At 39.7% G+C, this 23,959-nt stretch overlaps 1 protein-coding gene across 1 annotated transcript in view; it reads left to right on the top strand.

Annotated features, from left to right (window-relative positions):
* Positions 1–23,959, top strand: part of MYBPC1 (myosin binding protein C1) — a 105,538-nt gene that overhangs the window by 33,174 nt on the left and 48,405 nt on the right. The window contains exons 2-6 of the mRNA XM_062202444.1: positions 16,020–16,130; positions 17,834–17,982; positions 18,191–18,308; positions 20,026–20,077; positions 22,473–22,529. Coding sequence (XP_062058428.1) covers positions 16,020–16,130; positions 17,834–17,982; positions 18,191–18,308; positions 20,026–20,077; positions 22,473–22,529 — 487 coding nt within the window. The remainder of the gene's footprint in view (positions 1–16,019; positions 16,131–17,833; positions 17,983–18,190; positions 18,309–20,025; positions 20,078–22,472; positions 22,530–23,959) is intronic.

Here is a 23,959-nt window from a genome sequence, read left to right as displayed (position 1 = left end):
ATGGGAGAGGGACCAGCACGATTTACGTCAGAGGCTCAGCCTGTCATTCTGAGTGTGGCCCTGGACCAGCAGCGTCAACCTCACCTGGAAGCCCACTAGAATGCAGGCTCTTAAACCTGATTGCTGCAACACCTGCAGCTTATGGGCATCCCTCAGACATTGCTAGTAACAGAGCTGTGGAAGGAGCTCTAGAGGGCCCTGAAGTAGTGAGTCTTGCTTTAGAAGAGCAGGATGGCTTGGCTCAGTGACTGCATTGAGATCAAAGAGCAGCTCATTTACCTCTAAGGTTCTTACATTCAGGATCTCACTGCATCTCAACCATTTTTTTAGAAGCTCCTTACCCTTGTGAAATTTACAATGGGAGCTCAATGGATTCCAGTTGATGGATTCACCTGCCCATGGATCCTTTTCAGTGGGGTACTGTGGAAATTACTCTGACTGGATGATCTTTATAGAGGCAGTCAATAAATGTGGGGAACATGCTGATGAGTTTTTGAGGAGTGGGCAAAGCTGAGCATGACAGAACCTGTCAGCAACAAAGGTTTGAATCAGAGTGGGGGAGATGTGTGAGCAGTTGCTTCGAGGTACAAGGGGATTCCTTGGGTCCTGAGATTTCTTCTAACAGTTCATTTTCTGCCTGCATCACGTGCTGCTTGACCTTCCGCATTCCTAGTCTTCCAGCTCTCTGGGTTAAGCCAGAATCCTTTGTTTAAATGCCCTCAAAATGACAGTTCACATCCTCTCATCTCTTCTGTCCCATCATGATGGATTGAGTGAGTGATCTATACATCTACACTTTTACAAAATACAATGCACATGGTAGAGTGACTGATTTCCTTTGTCCAGTCCCTGGATACTTCCTCAGTGCCCACCCACCCCAATTCCAAACATGTTCTAACACAGTGCATCCCATAGGCCTGGAAATTGGACAGATCCTGAGCATGTGGTATGTGTGTGAAAAGACAAGAGTGTCTTTTTTACAAGTGTCCCCGGGTATGATTGTGATAATAGCCACATAGAGCCTGTAGAGTGTTACCAGGTTCCCTGTCTCTCTTAAGTCATTCATTCTTGCCAATGACCCTCAAGGTAGGTTATGCTATGATTTTTATTATATAAATGAGGACATTGGAACACACATACACCTCTCCTGCATAGCATTTCTGCATTTTCCCCCATTGAGTTGATTGGTCCTGTTCTCAAGGCCACATAGCTTTATATGCAGAAATAGCTTTGAAAAGTCCACCAGCCCACTCTGGCTCTTACTGTGTGCAGCCAGGAGGTGCAGGCCTGTGTGCAGAGCCCAGGCTCTGAGTCAGGCAGACTTAGAACAAAGTCTGGTTCCACCCTTCATGAACTGTGGAACCTCACAGGGCCTCAGTTCCCAACTGTAAAATGGGGATAATTATCATACTGACTTCATAGAGTTGTAAGAATTAATATATAGAAGTAAGAGGGTTCTTCAGTAAGTTCATGGAAGATTCCTATGAAACAACTGCATGGATTTCAAAATATTTTTGCACAAAAACAAATTTAATACCATTTTTCTATTATTTTTTTTTTTTTGGTGTTTTGTGTGTGTGTGTGTGTGTATGGCAGAGAGAGCTCCCAGCTCTCATTATCTGGTTAGGGATATGAATAGGGGAAAAAAGATAACGGGAACCAAGAACATAATCTAGGAATCCAGGAAAATAAATGGCAGAAACCCAACTATGTGAGCCATCACTTCTGCCTCCCAGGGTCTGCATTAGCAGGGAGCTGGAGTCAGGAGGTGGAGCTAGGACGCAAACTCAGGCACTTGAACTTAGGACACAGGTGTCATACTGGCATCTTAACTGCTAGGCCAAATGCCTGCCTCTCCGTGAACTTTTTAAAGTTTCCTTGTACTAGGTCCTGCTGGAGTGGGTCCCAATAAGTGATTGTTATTTATTTATTTGCTTTCTTTCTTATTCCTTCACTGGCTATAAAGTAATGGAGGTTCTGTGATTTTTAAGAAAGAAAAGTTCTAGTTCTGCTTATTACTGGGTAGGGATATATTTTCCTATTTCCAATTCCTTCAACCATCTTATAATGGTCAAGCATTACCACCCTATCGTGTTTCTGCAATTCAGACTATCTGATATAATCGGCTGTGAATGACTGATGTTTTGTGGATTTGGTGTAATATAGAAATAATGCCTTTGAATCCTTATTTTGTTTTGATCTCTGGCCTGTTGCAGAAACCCAGGGCCTATAGACACAAGAAAATGGATAATTTGTATTCAGGGAACTTTCCCATTTCAGTGTCCAGGATGATCCTTTTTATTGATTTGACTAGAATTCACTCTTTGACTTGAATTGGCTTCCTTTACTAAATGGGCCTTTGTTATATAGATGCTGAGAAAGAGTGGTCGATTTGATAGTCCATACACAATTACCCAAGCACCCTTTTTAGCTCTTTTGCAAATAAATGTACTATATATTTAATATATTTTCAGTAATAAAATAAAAAACCTGGAGACATGAAAGGAATGAATAATCCTTCTCTTTATTCAGTTGGAGAGGGAAAGAAACATAAAATACTGACTCTATTGGAAAATAAATTGTAGTGAATAAAGAGTGTATTAGCATATGGTTCAGAATGCCAGGACAGTGAGGAAGGGGAACAGAATGTAATAATGAGAACCTTGAGAGAAATGTTGAGAAGACAAAAATTTCCAAAGGCTAACGATGGTCATAATACAGAGTAAGGAATAGCCTTAGGTTATACAAGGAATAAGATGTAGGGTTGGGATTCAGATATAGGTCTGTTGGGCTCAATCTCTATCTCTCTGTCTCTATCTGTCTGTCTGTCTGTCTGTCTCTCTCTCTTTCTCACACACACACACACACACACACAGGTCTTTTGGGAGGAACCTGGCTCTTCTCGGTGGCAGAAAGGTCGGGGAGAATACAGCCCTAGAATACCAAGGACACAGGGGCATGAATTGAGGAAGTGCCTACTGACAATGGCTTTGAGTGACCTGGAGGGTGTTGACACTGGAACAGAGCCCTTCCTAGGAAGAATAAGAGGAAGCACAGTTGTGGGATAAATAACTTTTGCTGCAGTGGGAAAAGGAGATTGGAGGGCAGAGAAGTTGGTCTGTGGAGAATGCCAGGAAGATGTCCTCAGGCCCTGGGTGGACAGTGACCCAATCCAAAAGATAGTGTGTCAAAGAAATAGGCTGCATGCTCTTGGTATTTGGATATCCACGGGCTGCGACATCTTAGCCAAAGCCCAAAGGACAATATTGCCTTTCCATTTCTGTACACAGAGCTCTTAAAATGCTTTGACCAAGGGTTCCATCTTCTGGTTGACTGTGGCCCTAAGGATCCTTGTGGCAATGTGATGGAAAAAAAAGCATTTCCATCAATGCCATGTAAAGGACATTGTGCTTTCTGAGTATCTATGAATCACATCACATCCTGCTACGTTATCTTTTGCCAGTCTGCAAGGTTAAATTTTTTTCTCCTTTGGTTATATTTTATTTTCCAAGGGTACTGCAATTCAGGACAGTATAGTAATATATACTATACTATAGTAATATACACTACAGTACAATGATATATACTATAGTATAGTGACATATCCTATACGAAGTAATATTCTCATTTATGGTCGTCTGAATCAAAATAGTTTTTTTTTTTGAAATAACAATAAATTTGAGATTATACTAGGCACAAAAATTTAGTAAGCAGAAAATATTGTGACATTCCGGCAGTTCTATCTTGATGTTTTCTTGATTTCTTTTATGGCACAATCCATTCATTTTCCTATGTTCTGTCCAGGCTACCTAAATAAAATGGTCCACTCAGCCTACACACGGTGATGACTGCTTGTCACGAGGCTTTGTTCTGCCTCCTCGTAAAGAGTTACTTGAAGGGAAAATGTGGAAAATTCCAGACAGTGACAATGATAGGGCTCCTAGCATCCCACAATATGCCTATAATACATTTTTCCTTATATTATATTTAATTACCAAATGGAAAATGATTGTTCAAGAGAGTCAGTAACTATTTCTTCCTGCCTTGGAATTGAAGCAGCTGGTTCACTCCTGTCAGGAACTCCCAGTTCTGGCACACACAGGGAGTTAGCAGGGGAAATTCTATGCTCTTTGGTCATGGGTATGCCTTTAGCTATTTGGAAATAGTACATTCTTCAGCAGAAGCTTCCTGAACCTACTTCATAGCCAGACTACTCTATAATCCTGGATATCCAAAACCAGGTGTCAAATCTCAAAACCAGAGCTTTGAAAATTTTAGTTAACCGTAGGTAGAAATCTGTGCCAGGCATGTGCATGTCCAAAAACAACTGTGAGAAGCGTAAATTCTGTTTCTCAGGGAACATGAAAGTCATAAAAGGCAAGGCTACAAAGCCAGAGGGCTTGGAGCTCATCACCATTCAGGAAGTGAGGGCGGGACAATGTCAGAGATACTGTGGTGCCCTTGCTGCCTGGCGAAAGGAAGTTCCATTTCTGTACCAATTCCTCCCTCGGCTTCCTAGGATGTGAGCACCTTGGGCTGTATGGGATGTGCTCGCCACCTACTGGATCTTGTTTCATCCTCACAGCAACCCTATAAGAGCGCACATCAAAAAGCTAATGGGAAATTGAATTAAAAGTTAAGTGGGGGCCAGCGCCGCGGCTCACTAGGCTAAATCTCCACCTGCGGCACTGGCACCCCGGGTTCTAGGCCCGGTTGGGGAGTCAAATTCTGTCCTGGTTGCTCCTCTTCCAGTCCAACTCTCTGCAGTGCTTGGGCCCTGCACCCGCATGGGCAATCAGGAGGAAGCACCTGGCTCCTGGCTTCAGATCGGTGCAGTGCGCTGACTGTAGCGGCCATCTGGGGGGTAAACCAACAGAAGGAAGACCTTTGTCTCTCTCACTGTCTAACTCTGCCTGTCAAAAAAAAAAAGTTAAGTGAGGCTAACACTGCTATTATTTTTTTTGCATTTCTAGAAAATGAAGTGCCAGCTCCAGCCCCAGCCCCAGCCCCAGAGCCAGCACCAGCACCAGCACCAGCACCAGCACCAGCACCAGCCCCAGCGACAACCCCAGCCCCAGCCCCAGCCCCACCCCCGGAAGGTGAGTCGAAATACTGTTTGGAGCTGCAGATACAGAATGTCCATCCCAGCATGATTTGGTTCCCACTGAGCTGTGAGCTTTACCCTAACTCCCACTGAGAAGCTGGTTGATGACTGCTGTGTTGTTGATAATAATAAAAATAATATATTATGTTAATATAGCCCTCTCCTGTTAATCTAATTTGGATGTCACTTCACTTACATTAGTGGGATGATTCTTATAAAACCCTCCAAGTTATGGAAGAGTTGTTGTTATGCTCAAGTTTTAAAATGTTTCACTTGCCAAGTCCAAGTTTTTCAGCCTCCCAGGGGCTGAAGTGTTGATGGGACTTTCCCTCAGAATGGAGATCAAACAAAGCCTACATCTTTCTTGTGAGAGTTGGGGGTGGATCCGACCTCAACCCTGGAAGATCAGTAGATCCTTCCCAACTTGAATTATGTCACCATCAAGTACCTCCAGAAATTCCTGAGAAAGTTTCCAGAAAGATTTGGTGGTCTCTGAGGTTCAATATCACACCCAGTTTCTTAAATTCTTGGTACCCTGTTGTCCACCAGGTGGCAACAAAAATACAGAGAGTGGAGACATACTTGGGAGGAAGATGCAGCGGCCACTGAAATATACTACACGAATCCAGGTTTTCCATGACATGGACATTAGGGAGAGACCAGGATTGGAAGAGTGACAAGCCCAAGTGGGCTGTTGAACTTCTAACTTGGCCCTCTCAGATAGCCTCCAAGATGGAAGCAGCCAAAATCAAGTGTGTTTTCCCAAGAAGGCTCCCAAATGCTCTTGCACATCACTCTTCGTCCTTGAAGAGGACAAGAAACCAGCATCAATTCGAGAATTAGTCAGTCGATGCTTCCCACGTGCACAACTCTGCTCCAAGCTTTAAGGAGGATACAGTGCTGTCTTCCATATATTTATAACAGCCAGATGTAAACATACTGGGCCATATATGGCAGGAAACGCTAGACAGAAATCATTTCCCCAAATTCAGTGTGTTTGCAGCGAAGCAGAAAATACAATGTGGCCTGCAGAACAATGAAATAAAATGCAACCACTACACAAGAATGTTAGGCAATACTGCAACCACTTCTCCGTTCCTTCACCCAAGGCAGTGTGTGATGAAATATGGTTATGTGAATTGTCAATGTACTGAGAACCAAAAGGTAGATCACCTAGGACTGGTCCAGCCCAAGTGAAAGTGAGATTGAGTAGGCTTCAGTGTCTGGTCATCCTTTTGCATGGAAATTGATACAACTACAAAGCTCTTCTGCCGTGGAGATCATTTCTCAGGAAAGCATTTGGAGAAATCTAACTGGTCACAGAAGTCCCTTTGTTGAGCTAAGAAAACTTAGTTTTACAACCAAAAACCCTTAGTAGAGTAGAGTGTGGCTCTGTGTCAAAACGAATGAAGGAGACTCACTGCCATGAGTTCAAACAGGGGCAAGCTTGGATTTCATTTTCCTTGAGTCCTGGTCTTGAAACCAGAACAGATGTGTGACATTCTTCTTAACATGGTCTTCCTTGGCGTGGTTTCTTCTTGCACATGCAGATTTATCTTGGCCAGCACTGAGGACTCAGAGACCCCACTGGGCATTACAATCTTACCCCTTCCCTTCCTCTCTTTAGATCAGTTGCTGCCACTGGGCCACTATAACGTTTCCCTTATTGTGTCTTATTTCATATTTATTGCACAATATTGATCTTTCCAAACTCTGCTAAAATTGCCCTTAGTTAACTGAGAGCTGGATCACTATTCACTGTAACAAAATTCATGTTTGAAACAGTTCTTTTCTTAGATATACCACAAGTCTCATACTATTTGCAGGTGCATACATTAATATGATTCTGAACAGAAAGAAATGCAAATTAAATGATTTTGACTAATAAAATCTGTTGTTAGTTGTTTTCATCCTGAATATTGCCACTATATCCAATTCGGAAGATGTATGTGCTATACAATTACATATCCTATGGAGCTACTAACATGCCCAGTTATCTATTTTAACCTTACCATAATATCTAGAAACTCCAAACCATTGGAGCCACTACATTGGTCAAATATCTTTAAGAAGCAAGTCCCTTGTTGGGACTTGTGAAATGAAGTGACTCACACTTTATACTCAGTTCTACTGCAGCATGCTATTTAAAAGGAACCCAGTATAACCAAGTGTATTTTAACAAAATCTGTATTGCATGCTTTTGTGTATGCTTTTTTCAAAAATGATCAGATTTATTCATTGCTTTCATTGGAAGTTCTATGTGACTGTAAATTGTAATTCCCAAGTTAATAATTCATATATGCCATGATGGGTGAGGAAGTGGAATCATTTATGATCTCTCCTGCTGTCATTTGTTTTCTCCCTTCCCCTTGTTGCTCATCACACAATAAAAGGCTTTAACACACCTTAAAAAATGTGCTTGTACTTTCCACACAGATCCAAATAAACAGAAGCAGGCGGGAAAGGGATCAGCAAAAGGTGAGTTGGAAGGAGGGAGGGTGAGCTGAATTCAACAAACGTAGAAGCAGAAAGAGGTCAGTAACAATTGCCCAGTGGCCCCACAGAACTTGCGTCCTCTTTCATTGGTGTGGTTCAGAGTTCTTCCTTGGCATCTTGTCTACAAGACACAATCAGCCTGATGATAAATGGTGCTTTGTTAAGTTTCCATTACACATATTTCTAAAAGGAAAACAATGATAAAAATATCACATGCACTTGTCGAGATGCCAGCAAATTAACTGGTAGTTTCCAAGTTTCAAAGTGCAAGCTAAGGAAAAGAGGTGTTTGATCTTCTTGGGATTGCATCAATTGGAAAAATGTTTTGAATTACTCAGATTTTTTAATTAAATGTTTTTATGTGATTATGTGTACTGTTCCAGGTTTCACTAGTCATTTTGAAGGCTAGCATCTCTTTTTATAACACTGTGTACTCATATAGTTTTATCTGAATTATACTGATTAATAATACTTTTTAAAAATTTTTTCCAGAAAGCTTTTATTTAAGGAATATATACTTCATGCATTTCATAAATACAATTTTAGGAACTTAGCGGTAACACTACATTTTTAATCATGTGTTTTTCCTTAATGAATTGAAACTCATTTATTCCTGTAATATTTTTATAGTTTTGCTTTTTATGGAGTAGTCCATGTATTTCTGTGACTCTGATATCCTAATATCCTTTGTCTCACATGGAAGAAGTCGTTGTCATTACTGACCACCTGTCTTAACCTAATGAGCATCAGTTTCCCAGAGAGGAAAGTTTTTATGGAAGTCGATTTTGCAATTTTGCTTTATAAGCTTTGTGTGATCATTTTTATAACAACCTTTTATTTGTATAATGAATAAAAATTTAAATATTGGGATGACTATTTTCTGACTGCAAAGGAAATTTCTATTGTTCCTGGACATTTCTTAAAAGTATGTGATGTATCGCCTTGCTCTTAGTAGGTCATATGTACTTACCTAATTTCTACCAAATTTCTAGGATGCTGTGGTCTCCTATACATTAGTAAAATACTCTTTTTCTTTCTTTCAGTACATTGGATCACTTTTCCTCAGCTAACTTGACCTTAACGCTCTCATAAATGAATACATGTTGTTAGTTCATGCACTTTGTCCTTGATCTTAGTGGCTCTCATAGGTAGTAACAGGAATACTAATCCGAGCCATGTGGGCCACAGTTTGAAGATAATTTGCTATGGAATGCAGACAGTACAAACTCCTAAACTCCTTCCAGGATGTGGGTTCAAGGAGGTTTGAACATCCTGTCTGAAGTTATTGTAACATTATTCTCTACAAGGCTATGGCATACACCTCTGTTTCCAAATTTGGAAAGGTACTTGGTCTAGGCTGTGAGTCTCAACCAACAGAGCAGATGACATAAACTGTCAACAATTAAACAAATCCTGGGCCTAACCCTTAATCTGAAAAGTCACCATAATATGTTTGCTTAAATGAGAGAATGCTTTTCCATAAGTTGAAATGAACCAACAACTATACAGGAGAACACAATATGGTCAAAATACAAGCCCAGATAACTAGGGCATCCTGACATTTGTGGCATTTTTCTTACTTTTCAGAAGCTAAGCAAGGTCATGGCCACATGTCATCACCTGCCCAGGTGTATAAACTGCCAAATAAATATATAGATTTGCTCTGCATGCTTAGGAAGCAAATCAATTTAGGACAGACAATGACATTCCTAAATAAAGGAGGTAAACAAACAGTCCTTTTCAACTACTACTCATTTTCATCAGGGACAGGGAAATTCCGATGAAAATACTTAAGAAAAAGTAGACACAATCTTTATATCCCCAGTGTATATCCCCAATTGAGAAAGAAACCCTGCATGAGCTAAACAGGATCAACAATTGATGGATGATTGACAAGTGTCAGATACCTTTCTTCCTGTATTAACTGGAAGATCCTCCCCCAGTTTCCTGTCCTTTTCCTACTTTCAGTCCATCTAATTTTTTTCTAACCATGCACTCAAACTTCCCTCCTTTGTAGAGCTTGCCCCTGATTGTCTTGCCTCACTTTCATTTCCTTCTTCCTTCTGATTTCTCCTGAGCCTTTTGCCTCTGTCATTCAATCACTCTCCACTTAATCATGTATTAACATTGAGTCCTTTCCCTAACAGGCTGTAGGCACTGTCATGTATTAACACTTCGTTTGTGCCCTCATCTCAATCCTTCGAGCTTCTGGCAGAGAGCAACATGTGGCAATTGCCTAACAAATACTTGTAGAATGAACAGTTGAATTTCCATGCTGGCTTAGCTGCTCACCATACAGATCATAGAGACCTGGATAGGTTTTTATTTCTATTCAACATGTTTAGTGGGTGGGATGAACATTCTCTCAGTGACAGTTCAGAATGAAGCACCAGCACGGAACAGATGGATGATGTCACCTGTAGTAAGATCAACTCACTGAAAGCTGCTGAATTGGCCTTGCTTGGATCTTTGCACACTTTTCATCGGTTTCCCTGGACCATATCTAATTAGCTGAAATATATTCAATGAGTAGCTCCAAAGCTGTCATTATTAAAGATACTACTCATAGCAGTGGAACCTAATACCTTTCCCAGAAGGGCTGAATTGTTCTCTGCCAGCCTGGAAATATTCTGAAAATTTTATGGTTAGATTTGCCAACTTTTTCAGCTTTACCGAGTGTCTCTCTGGGAAACAGCTGATCTCCCACGAAGGGGTTTTATTATTGTTATTTGCTTGCATGTTTGCCTCTGGACTTGTCTATCCAGCTGTCCTGTTCACTAATACTGAGCACTTTCTCCTGGGATACAGGCAGTCTCCTGGAATTGAAACAATAGCAATGACAATGAATAAATAATAAATAAATAAACGGCAATGCCATAAACTAGATGTGAAAATCTCCTTTAGAGTGATCGTGGTGGGAGGCAATGTCCTTATGAAAGTAATGCTTCTGTGGCTTAAAATTCTTCCAGAAAAATTATAGGTGTTAAATCAAACAGTTGCTAAATAGAAATTGTTTTCCTCATTCTCACTGGGGCCAGAAATCTGCCTTTTACTCCAGCCTTCACTTACTCAGCAAGTGTTGCTAAGTATAGGCCATGTGCCAGGCATGGATCTGGGTGCTCCATGGTGCTCTCCTGGGGTCATCTTGTACTTTTGGGGAAAGAAGAGCCATCAACAGAGGAAGGTAGGTTTCAGTTTTGGAAGCAGACAAGAGTCAAAAAGGTCATATGTAGAGAATAATGTGAAAAATCAAGTGTGATTGTGTCTTTCTCTTTTTGTTTTTTGGTCATCTGGCACCTAATATTTGTGGGCACACAAAGTAGCAAGACTGATTGTCTTTGATGCCTTAACAATGGACCTTTAAAAAAGCTCTGAAACTGGTTCTGTGGCTGGTCTCATATATGGCAGCTGCATTAGAATTAGAATTACTTTGAAGACTAGTACTCATTGTGATGTCGAAGTTCTGCTATGTTTAAGTTTTAAAAAATGTTTATATTTTATTAGCTTACAGCCTGTAAAATTTTTGGTAAGCCCAACTGGGACAGTTGCTGCCTTTTAAAAGTTTTCTTCCAGAAACACAACTACTTGTGGTAATCCCTACAAGGGAAATAAAAAATTATTTTCTGTTCCCAGGCACTAACATTACCACATACATTGCCATGAATGGACTCTACACCTGTTAAGTTTTCCACATAATCTGCCATGAAGAGTCTCCCTTTTGGCATGAGTGTGGTTGGCAGAAGAGGACGTGAATCATCAGCAGTTCCAACATCTTTTCTCCTAATTGATGTTTTTTAATGAAAAGAATGACTAAGTGTTTTCTTCATTTAGGTTCCTTTCTGCAACAACACTATCCCGGTGCTTTTTGTGAGCATGTTAAGATAGTTTTGTGTAATTTACCTCGAGGAGTCTGACAAACCAGCACCTGCAGTGTCTCCATGCTTTATCTCCATATTATAATTACATGACTTCTTTGTAAAGAGCTTTGTTAAAAGTTAACATCACCATGCTTTTCAATGCTTAGACACATCATTAAAAGATGCCATGTTGATTTAATGGATTTGAGACAGCAATATTCATTAAGCATGCATCGTTAGGGCAAGATAAAGAAGCCTGAATCTCACAGTTGCCAGTGAATCACCTCTTGGGTTTTGAAGCAATGACATTGACGGTCTCTATACATTACACAAGTTATTTTGTTAAAACTTCAGGAAATATATTCCTGGTTGACAGTTTTGGGAGGGAAATTTCAGGCCAGAGAGTAATATTTATAGTGAATTTTCTAAAAAAGTACTATTTTACCTGTTTTCAGAAATGTTTTAAAGCATTAAAAGAGCATATATTTTTGGTATCTTATCTTACACAGTCATATAAGTTTATATTTAGATATCCATAATTTTCTAATATTTTGAGTGTAGAGATTACTGTTATTTATACAAATACTTGTTTCCTGCTTCAGGAAGAGTGGGGTAGAGGTTCAATTAATGTCTCTTTAAGCATCTAAACTGTGAAGTCTGCTGTTCAGATATTTTAGAAAAGGGGAGTCTTCAATGCCTCTGTGCATGAACACTGATATATATTTTGAATTTCACAAATGTGTATGCAAGAATGTAATGAAAGTATACAATATTGGTCAAGACCAATATAAGCTGGGAAAATAACTTAATCAGATTCCTAAAATAATTAGTAAGTTTAATGAGACAAACTGATTCATATTACTTAATTTTGACTTTTGTTTCTTACACACAGAAGTGGAGTGAATCATAAGGTTTTCTGTGTGGAAATGAGCTCTCAAATAGTTAACACAGGCTTTTGTGTCTGTGTCCAGATGACTGTGATATATGCATAATGTCCTTCACCGACTTTAGTTCCAAAACAAGGACTTACAAACCACCTACACTGTTGATTTCATCAAGGTTTGATTTTTTTTTTCTTTTTAGCATTAATTATTTTCTTGACTTTCAGTCCTCATAGAACACTAGCAGAGTTCCATTTTGAAATCTATACTTCCACTTGGATTAGCCTACTTCGTCACCCTTTTGTTTGCCGTTTTTCTTTTTTAAGCTCAAATACTCAAGTTTATCCTTTCAGGGAGCAGCCGTCCAAAGCGTTTGTGCAGTGTCTCCTCTTCTTTTCAGAGTTCTCTCTTCTCAGGTTACATGGGATGAAGTCCTTTTCTCCCTGACTTTTCACTCCTGTTTCTTGTTTCAGAGGAAGAGGAAGCCTCCCCGCCTAGTGCCTTGCCTCCAGGTTAGGATGGTTCCTACCCTTGCCCACTTGGTAATGTCTGACTCCCTGACGGCACAGAAGGAAAGGCAGGGTGCTACACTGAATGGGTACACAGGGCAGAGGCACTGGGTTTGCCAGGTTTGCCAGTGCCAAGGGGCACAATGTCGGCTTTGACAACCATTTCCTGTTTGTCATGAGAAACGTTTAAAAAAGAGACCTTCATTCTGAAATAAGATTAGTAAATAAATCTTGGGTATAAATTTTGGGGACAAAAATATGAATCAGGGCCCATGTTGTGACTTATCAAGTTAAGCTGCTGAGGTCTACATCCCACATTGGTGCCAGTTCCTGTCCGGGCTGCTCCGATCCAGCTCCCTGCCCATAGCCTGGGAAAGCAGTATTTGGGCCTCTGCCACTCATGTGGGAAAGTTGGGTGGAGTTTCAAGCTCCTGGCTTTGGCTTGGCTCAGCCCTGGCCATTGTAGCCACTTTGAGGAGTGAACCAGCAGATGGAAGATCTCTCTGTTCCTGTCTCTCCATCTCTCTCTGTAACTCTGACTTGAAAAAAAATAAATATATATTATATATAAATCTTCTGTTTCTATCGAAATACACTTTCCTCCTGATCTGTAAGTTTAGATATTTGTATTTTAAATTTTATTATTAATTTTAGTTATTCTGAAGGTAGAGAGAGAGAGAGAGAGATTGATTGATTTCCCATTCACTGGTTCACTCCCCAAATGCCTACAACAGCCAAGGCTGGGCCAGGTTGAATCTAGGTCCTGGGAACTCCAACTGGGTCTCCCATGTCAGTGGCAGGGACCCAGATTCATGAATCATCTGTTGCCTCCCAGCGTGTGCAGCAAGCTGGAATGAAAACTGGAGCCAGGACTCAAACTCAGGCCCCTGATGTGGGATGTGGGTGTCCCAGGTGCCATCTTAACTGCCATGCCAACACCGGCCTGTGTTATGAAGATATCGGATTCTATAGACATTTTCATAGGTGGAGCTCTACTGATTTCCCATCTAGGCCAACTTCTAGTTTTTCTCTTCCCATCACCAGATGACAAAGGGTTAGGGGAAATCCCATAAGGTTGAAATGATCACTTCATTGTCATCCTCCAGGCCTTTCTCCCCACATCATCCAAATCACACTTTCCTTTCAGGTTTGAGTAGTCGGGCCCTGGAGAGAAAGGACTCAGGTGAGCACATGCCCAGACAAGACCCCTGACCCTCCTAATTCAATCACTAATGACTTCATTGTTTTGGAAGCTGTATGGATTCTAATCCTTCTTTTATTCAGTTTGTAGATTTTAAAAGTGATCTTTCATTGCCTTTTTTCTTACCAAAAAAACTAATGTCTTGAGAAACAATTAATTTTGCATGATACACACACACACATATACATTTAAGATTCCAGCCACACAGACCACAGGCTCATTTGTTTTGTTATAACTAATTTTTTTATAACTATCTTTTTTTTTGTCAGGCAGAGTGGACAGTTAGAGAGAGAGACAGAGAGAAAGGTCTTCCTTTGCCATTGGTTCACCCTCCAATGGCCGCCGCGGCCGGCGTGCTGCAGCTGGCGCACCGTGCTGATCCAAAGCCAGGAGCCAGATGCTTCTCCTGGTCTTCCATGGGGTGCAGGGCTCAAGCACTTGGGCCATCCTCCACTGCACTCCTGGGCCATAGCAGAGAGCTGGCCTGGAAGAGGGGCAACCGGGACAGGATTGGTGCCCCAACCAGGACTAGAACCCGGTGTGCCGGCACTGCAAGGTGGAGGATTAGCTTGTTGAGCCACGGCGCCGGCCTATAACTATCATTTTTAACATTTGGTAAATACACAGAGAACAATCCCATTCCTGGGATGTGCAAAAGTTATTTAATTGTTCACATTTTTCCAAAACTTTACATTACGTACAGTTGATAAAATGCTTTCAAATGCATCCTGTCAGCTGTAGCTTCAATTTTGTGAGGTCATTGACTCATTCAGTCATTCAAAACATTTTTGTTAGATCCCTAATATTATCCTATTTTGGGTCTCTTATGGGCCAGCCGTTCCTAAAGTCACTACTAGTATAGAAGTGAACAAAATATCTTAAGGACTTGTCCTCATGTCCTAGACATGAATGGATACTATTCGCTGTTATTATTGATATCAGAAACACACACAACATAAATTTTTAACATCAGCTTGAATATTTAAAATGTGTAATCACATAACTACATTCCTTAACTTTGTTGTGAAAACAGTGGCCTTTATGGATAAAAATACCTACAACTGAGCATGATTGAGACATGAAAACTAAAATAATTAAAAGTGCATTTTTTTTTTCTTTTCAAGGAACATTAACAAGTAAAAAGTTGGTAACCCATGCCTTTTTTTCCTAGTTATTAAGTGACTGAAATTGAATTTCTCTGCATTCAGCTCAGAGACAGAGGGAATCCCTATAGTTCTCTCTCCTAGACCCATCCTTGGAATGGACTGCAGATGTATACCAAACAAGGATCCACAATTAGACAATGCTAAATAAACTTCATTTCCAGGTGGTCTTTCTTCACTGCGAAAGCTCAAAACATTCCTTTTTCTTTTTCTGGGTTTTTTTTCTTCCTTGCAGGACACTTCTGGTAATCTTGAAATCTGTACCTGCAGGTTATGATCTGCTATTTACTTATCAAAGTATGGCCATATCTGTGCAACCAGAATTGTCTAATCACACTACAGCACGGAATCTGAAAACACCAGGCCAGTCTTGAGTGCCTAGCCCCTGTCAGACAGTTTGCTCTCAAACAGACCCATCTTGTTAGTCTTCTCCACTTCAGTTGTACAGATGAGGCCTTTTACTCAATCATATGGAAAAACTTACCACCAATGTTTACCTACTGGGGGCAGGCAGGATGGGAAACAAAAGAACCAACAAGGAAACAACCAAGAAACAAGGGAAACCTGGAAAGTTTCACTATTTCTAGGGATTAGGAGATGTTGCTTTGCCTGGTCATGGAAGAGACATCCCTGTGAGAACAGGAGTCTTTCTACTGATGGCTGCTGGGGGTGGGAAGAATGGTGTTGTATTCATCTCAGTTTGTTAGATAAAGAAAAGCTTCAGGCTGAGAGAACAACAAACACAGGTAAGTCTACTTAAGAAGAGCCTGGCCTTGAAATGATCCTTCTCCTCCTTGCTGCCCATTAGAATGGTCTCTTGGTGAGGCACCTGCTGGGGAAGAACAAGACAAGCAGAATGCCAATTCTCAGATGTCCACCCTGTTTGTTGAGAAACCTCAAACAGGATCAGTGAAAGTTGGTGAGTGCCTGGCATTCAGTCCTGCATTTGGCTTTTATTTAGGTAAAATTCATCTAACATTAAACAATTCAGCGGCTATCGGCACGTTCACAGTGTTGTGCAACCACCATTTCTATCTGGTTCCAAGACATTTTTATCACCCCTAAGTTTCCAGACCCAATTAAGCAATTACCCCCTATTGGCTTCTCTCTGAGATCTGGACTCCCACTAATATTCATCTCTTAGGATTTATTTATTCTGGATATCTAGTATAAATGGAATCACATAACACATGATCTTTTGTGTCTCGCTTCTTTTGCTTAATATAATGTTTTCGAGATCTGCATTATAGCTTATCAGTGCTTCACTCATTATTTATGACTAAATAATATTCCATCATATGAGAGGTCTTCAGAAGTTAATGTAAATGCATATTATGAAAAAAAATGTGCCTAGATTCCATCTCTTTTTTGCACCAAAATAAATTTAGCTTTTAAATCCATTTTTTCCACAAACTTTTTGAAGCAGCCTCAGATGTCTATGCTAAGTCTTACATTTTATAATTTAAAAAGGTGAGTGACAGCAATTATTTCCTAAACTTCTAGCATACAGAAATCTATTGCCTAGACCCTAAAGCCAGGCAACTAATATTCAAACCTTGGTTTGCTTTTTGCCATCTATTGTCCTTGAGCAGGTAGGTGAGCCTTTTAATGCCTCTGTGTCCTCATTCATAAAATGGGCTAAAAACAGGACCTTCTCATAAAGTATTTGAATAGTGCCTGGATTATCATAAAGCTCTGATATGCCAGTACCTGCTGTCACCATGACACAACTCATTCCAAAGATGGTTACAAAGATGCACATGCATGTTCTAGGTCATTATATTTAATAGTTCATAGGAAGCTGGTCAGACAGATGATTTAACCTTGGAAATATTCATTTGAGAAATATTAATCACACACCTCCTGTTTTAGGCCCTGTGTTGAGCACTGACTATAACATATGAACACTCAACATCTAATGAAAGAAGCAGAGAATAAAAAATTAAACAGATAATCCAAAAGCATGGGCCATGATAGAAATAAACAGGGAGGTAAGCTAGAGAAGGACTTGGGGGCTCAAGAAAGTTTAGCTAAATAAGTTTCTATAAGGAATATATTATGGTCAGAAGTAGTCTTTGGCACTGGCCAAATATTATGCCTATGAGCACTTAGCTAACTCATACCAACATTACTTCTTTCAGATGGAGAATGTACAAGCATTCAGCATGTGAACAGACGTGTTGGCTTCCCTTGTGTTCCTGTAAGACACTGAAATTCTGTGGGGAAGCCAGGCTACAGTTCTGATATTCTCAAGACTGAATCAGTCAGGATAACAGTTCAGTCGCATTTAGTCACATTCCTTGAATTCCAGGATTTCCAACACCTTGGATCAAAAAAAGGATGAACAAATTTCACATATATATATTTTTTTAATATTTCCACTGATTTCCCCCACTGCTCTATTGCTCTTTTTCTGGTCCATAAACCTCAAGCACAGAATAAGTGGGAATATCCCAAGGACCTCTAGGACACTCCTCAAAAATTAGGACCAATTCATTGCCTGATTCTGTGAATACCAATCACATTACAATCTGTGCAGTGCGGTCCTGGGTTAACTCCTTCCTTTTGAAAGCCAAATGGTCATTTTTAAACCACAGACTGAATCACTTGTGCTTTTTCTAGGTGAAAATATTACCTTTATAGCCAAAGTCAAGGCCGAAGATCTTCTCAGGAAACCCACTGTCAAATGGTTCAAGGGGAAATGGATGGATCTGGCCAGCAAAGCTGGGAAACATCTCCAACTGAAGGAAACCTTTGAGAGGCAAACGCGGGTATGGCCCTGAACTCCTGACATTCAGATTTAGTTGAGCGATATCAGTCCCAGAAAATTCTCCAGAGTTACCAATTCGAGTGTCTATACTTTATTGTGATTGCCCTGCAATCTTCCCAGAAAGAGAACATTGTGCAAAGTTGGAAGATAATTGAAAGGTGCTGTTGGCAAGGCAGGACTGCAATGAGTCTGGATCCATTTCATTGCAGATGTACACATTCGAGATGCAGATCATCAAGGCCAAAGAGAACTATGCGGGAAATTACAGATGTGAGGTCACCTACAAGGATAAGTTTGACAGCTGTTCATTTGATCTTGAAGTGCACGGTAAGAGGCCTTGTTGCCTGGGTTTTTATGGGGTGTCGGGGGACGGAAAGGTCATATAATGCTATGAGATGCAGAGGAAACTTTTCCTTTTAAACTATATGTTTCTGATTATGGTGGTTTGAACAAGCCTGCTAAATCAGATTGTAATGGGACAATTTAAGTGGAATTAGGGGGGATTTTATTCTAAGTATTTCTTGTCTATGCTGATTCCTTCAACCTCCCACATAAGAGATGATGTCACTTTCATTGTTCCTGAATGTATTTGTTTCATTGGGGTTACTTTCCCACTTAAGTTTAGGAATAGTGCAATATGATGAGGATGTCAGAATACCCAAGCAGAAGGGATAATTTCTTTTATAAGGTCTAATTTCAAATATGGAAGTTCTCTATCCATGTGTTCTGTGTACTGTCCAGAGTTATCTTAATAAGTATGAATATAAAAGTGTACATTTAAATTGGAAAAAAAACTTTATAAGTTACAAAGGGCAAGTTAAGTTGGAGGTTGCAAAAGACAAGCAAAGTATAAATGTTATAAGAGGTTAGAATCAAGGTTGAGAAAATGATACTTTTCTCTTTAACACACTACTTGCTCCATATTTGAAGTGATAGGGTGAAACCTGGATTTCTTTTGGAGTAGGGTAACCAGGAGGACGAAGAATCCAGAAGCCATGCCCTATCTAGCTTGAGTGTGTAGGAAAGAAAGTCAGGTATACATGACTCATAGCAAAGAGGGGAAGGTGCTGGCACCTGGAAGAAGGAAAAGGCCCTTCTCCATTGCCTTAAGAAGCACTTAAGCAAATTAGAATCACAAGGTAGCAAATATGACAAGGTGAATTTTGTCTTAGGATGAGCTCTTTCATCAGTGTTATGTAGACCTCCAGGGGAGGCTGTGAGATTTCCACGCAGCACAGGGGGATGATCACGAGTCTGCGTATTATTGAGACTTCTCTCTTAAGTGAGAATCTGGTTCTAAGCAGGGCTGCTTGACCATAGCCAGGCATCCCTGGGAATACTACACAGCTTTTTTTTTTTTTTTTTTTTTTTTTTAAGATTTATTTGTTTATTTGAAAGGCAGAGATACAGAGAGAGAGGGAACAGCAGAGAGAGAGAGAGAGAATCTTCCATCCACAGGTTTACTGCCCAAACAGCTGCAGCAGTGAGGGTTGGGTCAGGCCAAAGCCAGGTGCCAGGAACTTCATTGGGGTGTCCCACGTGGGTGCAAGGGTCCAAGTACTTGGGCCATCTCCATTGTGTTCCCAGGCACCTTAGCAGGAAGTGGGATAGGAAGTGCAGCAGCTGGGACTCGAACTGGAGCCCATGTGGAATGCTGGTGTCACAGGCAGTAGCTCAATCTGCTGCCCCACAGTGCTGGCCCTGCAGCTTTTTAAAGAATATTGATCTTTGGGTGCCCTCTCTCATTTGGTGGTTCAAAATCTACAGCAAGGAAAATCAAGAAGTGATATTTTTCAAGCTTGTCATCTGGTTTTAATGGGTAGGAAGGCTGAAGACAAGCAGACAGGTGGTCTGCTTCAGTGGTCCTTTGTGAGGAAGGATGAGAAATGGTGATGCCTTGGCAGTGTGGCACCCAGGAGGACAGCCATGCCCCCTTTCATCTGACAGTCTTCTGTTTGAACAATCACTACAGCCTGTAAAAAAATTAAACATAAAACTACTTTCTTAATGGGTATTTACTTTACTGTTTTCTTTCCTTTCAAAGAATCTACAGGGATGACTCCAAACATTGACATCCGATCTGCTTTCAAGAGAAGGTAACTTCAAAAGGCAAATCTAGAGAGCTTTGATATAACAAGGAAACAGGATTTTCAAAATACACGTGCCTTTTTCCACATTCCATGTTCTAAAGGAGGACAGCCCTGTCCACTGTAATCAAACATACCATATGTTTAGATTTGGGTTTGAGGCCTAGTCAAGGATATACTGATGACTTTCTGGAATATTCATGCCATAGTGACACTCTCATTCTTGTGGGTTTCAGTGGCTTTATAAAGATACACTCTCAGTATAACCATATGTGGTTTCTTCTTCTTTCTTTCTTTCTTTTTTTTTTTTTTAAGATGTATTTATTTATTTGAAAGTCAGGGTTACAGAGAGAGAAGGAAAGGCTGGTTCACTCCCCAATTGGCCACAATGGACAGAGCTGCGCCAATCCGAAGCCAAGCCCAGGAGCTTCCTCTGGGTCTCCCATGTGGCTGCAGGGGCCCAAGGACTTGGGTCATTTTCCACTGCTTTCCCAGGCCATAGCAGAGAGCCGGATGGGAAGTGGAGCAGCCAGGACTCAAACCAGGACTCAAACCACCACCTATATGGGATGCTGGCACTGCAGGCAGTGGCTTTACCCACTATGCCACAGCATCGACCCTGTGGTTTCTTTTTTGCAGTATTTCCCACCAAATGTCCAAAAGAAGTATACAAAAAGACATATTTCATTTGATTGCAGTTGAGTAATATCAGAAAACGTTTTCAATTACATTTTTTTTTTTTTTTACTAAAAATCATGTATGGACCCTCTAAACCATATGCCCAAGAAATCCACAATTAAGTAGCTACCTACTGAAGTTAGCACCATGCAATATTAAATATCCTAGATGAAAGAACACTACATCTGCTACTAGGACACTGAAGAAAGCCAAATTTTAGTTACCTATTTATTTTGCATCTGCCAAGGCTGAAAAATCAAGGGGTCAAGGAAGAAAAATGAGGTTTTCTCTAGTCTCTGAGAAAAATAACTAGCCCCTTCCTGCTATTATGTTACCCACAGTACTTAGTGATTTCATAATATAAATTCTTTAATGGGAGGAATGTCTTGTTCTTCCTAAGACTGAATTCACACACAGTTCTGTCAAATAAGGAAAGTCATCCCAAGCCATTACAAAACAATGACTTAGTCTATTAGAAAAAGGCAAATTTTCATCCAAGTTACAAATAAGGCAAAAATTGAATTGCTTTTAAGAGATATTTAATATTACTTGATCAGCCAATTGTTATTTTCTGATTTTTCAAAATGCTGTAACTTTCCAATCCCTTCATTTCCCCCTCACCTTTCCTTTACCCCACCCTCAGCACATACACAGGTCTACAACTATGCTCACAGTGTGTATAAGCATAGTTTAGGAGAGGGAGGCAGGACCAACCAAGTTTTGTGCTTTAGAAAAACAGAAATGTATTTACTTCCAAAGGCCTCTAAGCACTTGCTATTAAAGAAATTTTGGAAGCTCATTATTTTGTGATTACTTCTTACAACTTACATGTCACATACGTTGTTTTTAAACACACAGACTGTTAGAATCCATAAATAACACTAACAAAGAGCAGGAAACACAGCCTTCATTTAAAAATCAAACAAGTAAGTAAATATGTAGTACCACTTAAAAGTCAGCTCCACAGCTACTATTTAGAGTTTATTATGTAGTCATGATAGTGGCTGCTTGCCTAATTTGAGATGCATTTCTAAGTAGGGAAATATTTTTAAAAATTGCTAGTAAAGAGGTCATAAGCAATTCAAAGACAGATGGAAAATTATGTTTTAAAGGATATGAAAAATCAAGTGATCACGCTTATGACCTTCTAAAATAGAAAGGAATGCATCTTGTGAAAAGCTCTGCGCTAGCTCCATTTTTATGCTATGTTGGTAATACGTGATCTGATTCATCCCTCATGGACACAAGCGGTTACCTTTGAATATAAGGCTTTGTACTTATATATCTCACATGGGTACACTTCGTCCTGCAAGCCAATCTCTGTCTTAAAATGAATAACAGAGAGCAGCAAAAGTCCTTTGCTTTTTACACAGGTATGTTTCTAGAGCCCCCAACTGGCAAAAACAAAGTACTTTGTGTTGCTTGGCTTAAGTGCATTTGTGTTACCTGGTTTTAACACAAATCCAAGCAGTTTTATATATGCAATCTACAAAAATGTGTCTTCTGAAACTGTAGCGTAACACAAGCTCCTCGTGTTTACTTTTCCACAAGTACATACTCCAGAAAAGTTAAAATGTCACTTGTGTGAAAAGAAATAGTTTGTGTTGATGTAGTCCTTGCGTGCTGGTACAAAATTGCATATACAGTTCATGTAGAGTGTTTGGGGGAAACTGTTGTGTCTGTGTCTGCATTAAACCCAGATTTGCTTTTCTTTTGTTAATGACAGTGGAGAAGGTCAAGAGGATGCAGGAGAACTTGACTTTAGTGGTCTCCTGAAACGTAGGTGAGAACCAAGTGATGGAGTGAGGCACGGTGGCCTGGAAGGCTTTCAGACACCCATTCAGAGAAGTCAAGTTTAAATGGATGTTTTTCAAAGAATTTTTCATTTCTTAAAAATGTGTTTTGCTTATAGAATATAACAGAGTTATATTATACACAACTGTCTACTAATTTGTTCAAGACTTTAGCTATGCTTCTAATTCCTCTTTTTAAATGTACCATGGGTCTTCACATATTTCCTCAGCTGAAGATGGGGAGATTTGAAAACTGAGACATGAGACTTAAATACCTAGAAACCACTAAATCTGTATGCAGGACTGTCTCTCATGGTTGAATAAATAAAATCTCATTTGCCAGCCTTTGATATCTGATTGAAAAATCAGTTTCACAATTTTGGTAAAAGTATCTGCAGGTGTACATATTTTAAGAGCCAGATCTACTTTAATATATTATTTATGATTTACTGTATTTCTTCAAATCTAAGACACCATTGATTTGAAGATATATCAGTATTTTATAAGTCATTAGCTTTAAATAGTTTACTACCATATACTATTGATTATAAGATACATAGTTATGTCTTATATATTTGAAATGCCTCCCAAAAGTGCATTTCTTCAAAGTAAAATTACAATTATAAATTAACAATATAAAGTACTGACATAAGTTTTCATTTAGCTTCTCGTGATTTTTAACTTATTTTTTAGTGCTTTCTATTATTAGAGGAATACAAGTACAAATGTGTTTCACAACAAATCACAAATACTTGTAATAAACTGAGCTTGCATTTATTCTCAGTTTAGTTGGACATCTTTATTCAAGTCCCTGGGAATGAAAAATTCACTGCTAGCCCTTAACATTTAGGTTCAGAACACAAATATCAACAAGTGTGATTTATTCATTACAGCTGAATATTAGCTTGTGGCAATAGCACAAATAGTCTTCTTCTTTTGGATATTGCAAGTAATCATTAGTCTCAATAAATTTATTAATTCCTAGATGTCCTTAAATTCAATAATACTGAATGCTTTCTTTGTGTAAAATATAATTCTAGGTGACATGAGGAAAAGCAGTCCAGTGCGTGGTGCATATGAAAGGGAAGTATATTTGTGGGAGGTAATAGGGAATGGTAAAAACATGGTTTGAGTCTCAACTATATCATTTACTACTGATTATCTGACTTTGGTCAAAATATATGACCTCCTTGAGAGTTAATTTCACATCTATAAATGTGAAGGATAAAAGCTACTTGATAGAATTATTGTGAAAATTACACGTACAAAGATCTAGCTCACAGTAAGTAGTAAATAAATATTCACTTCCATTAAAGAAATGTGACATTTTCCATCAGGGAGCATATATTTATAGAAAGCAAAATACACACACACAATCAATAAAAATGTAATACAATAGATTATTAAGTGCCGTACACTG

The sequence above is a fragment of the Lepus europaeus genome, chromosome 10 (genome assembly GCF_033115175.1).
Source record: "Lepus europaeus isolate LE1 chromosome 10, mLepTim1.pri, whole genome shotgun sequence".
Lineage (NCBI taxonomy): Eukaryota > Metazoa > Chordata > Mammalia > Lagomorpha > Leporidae > Lepus > Lepus europaeus.
This window is presented reverse-complemented; position numbering and strand designations above follow the sequence as displayed.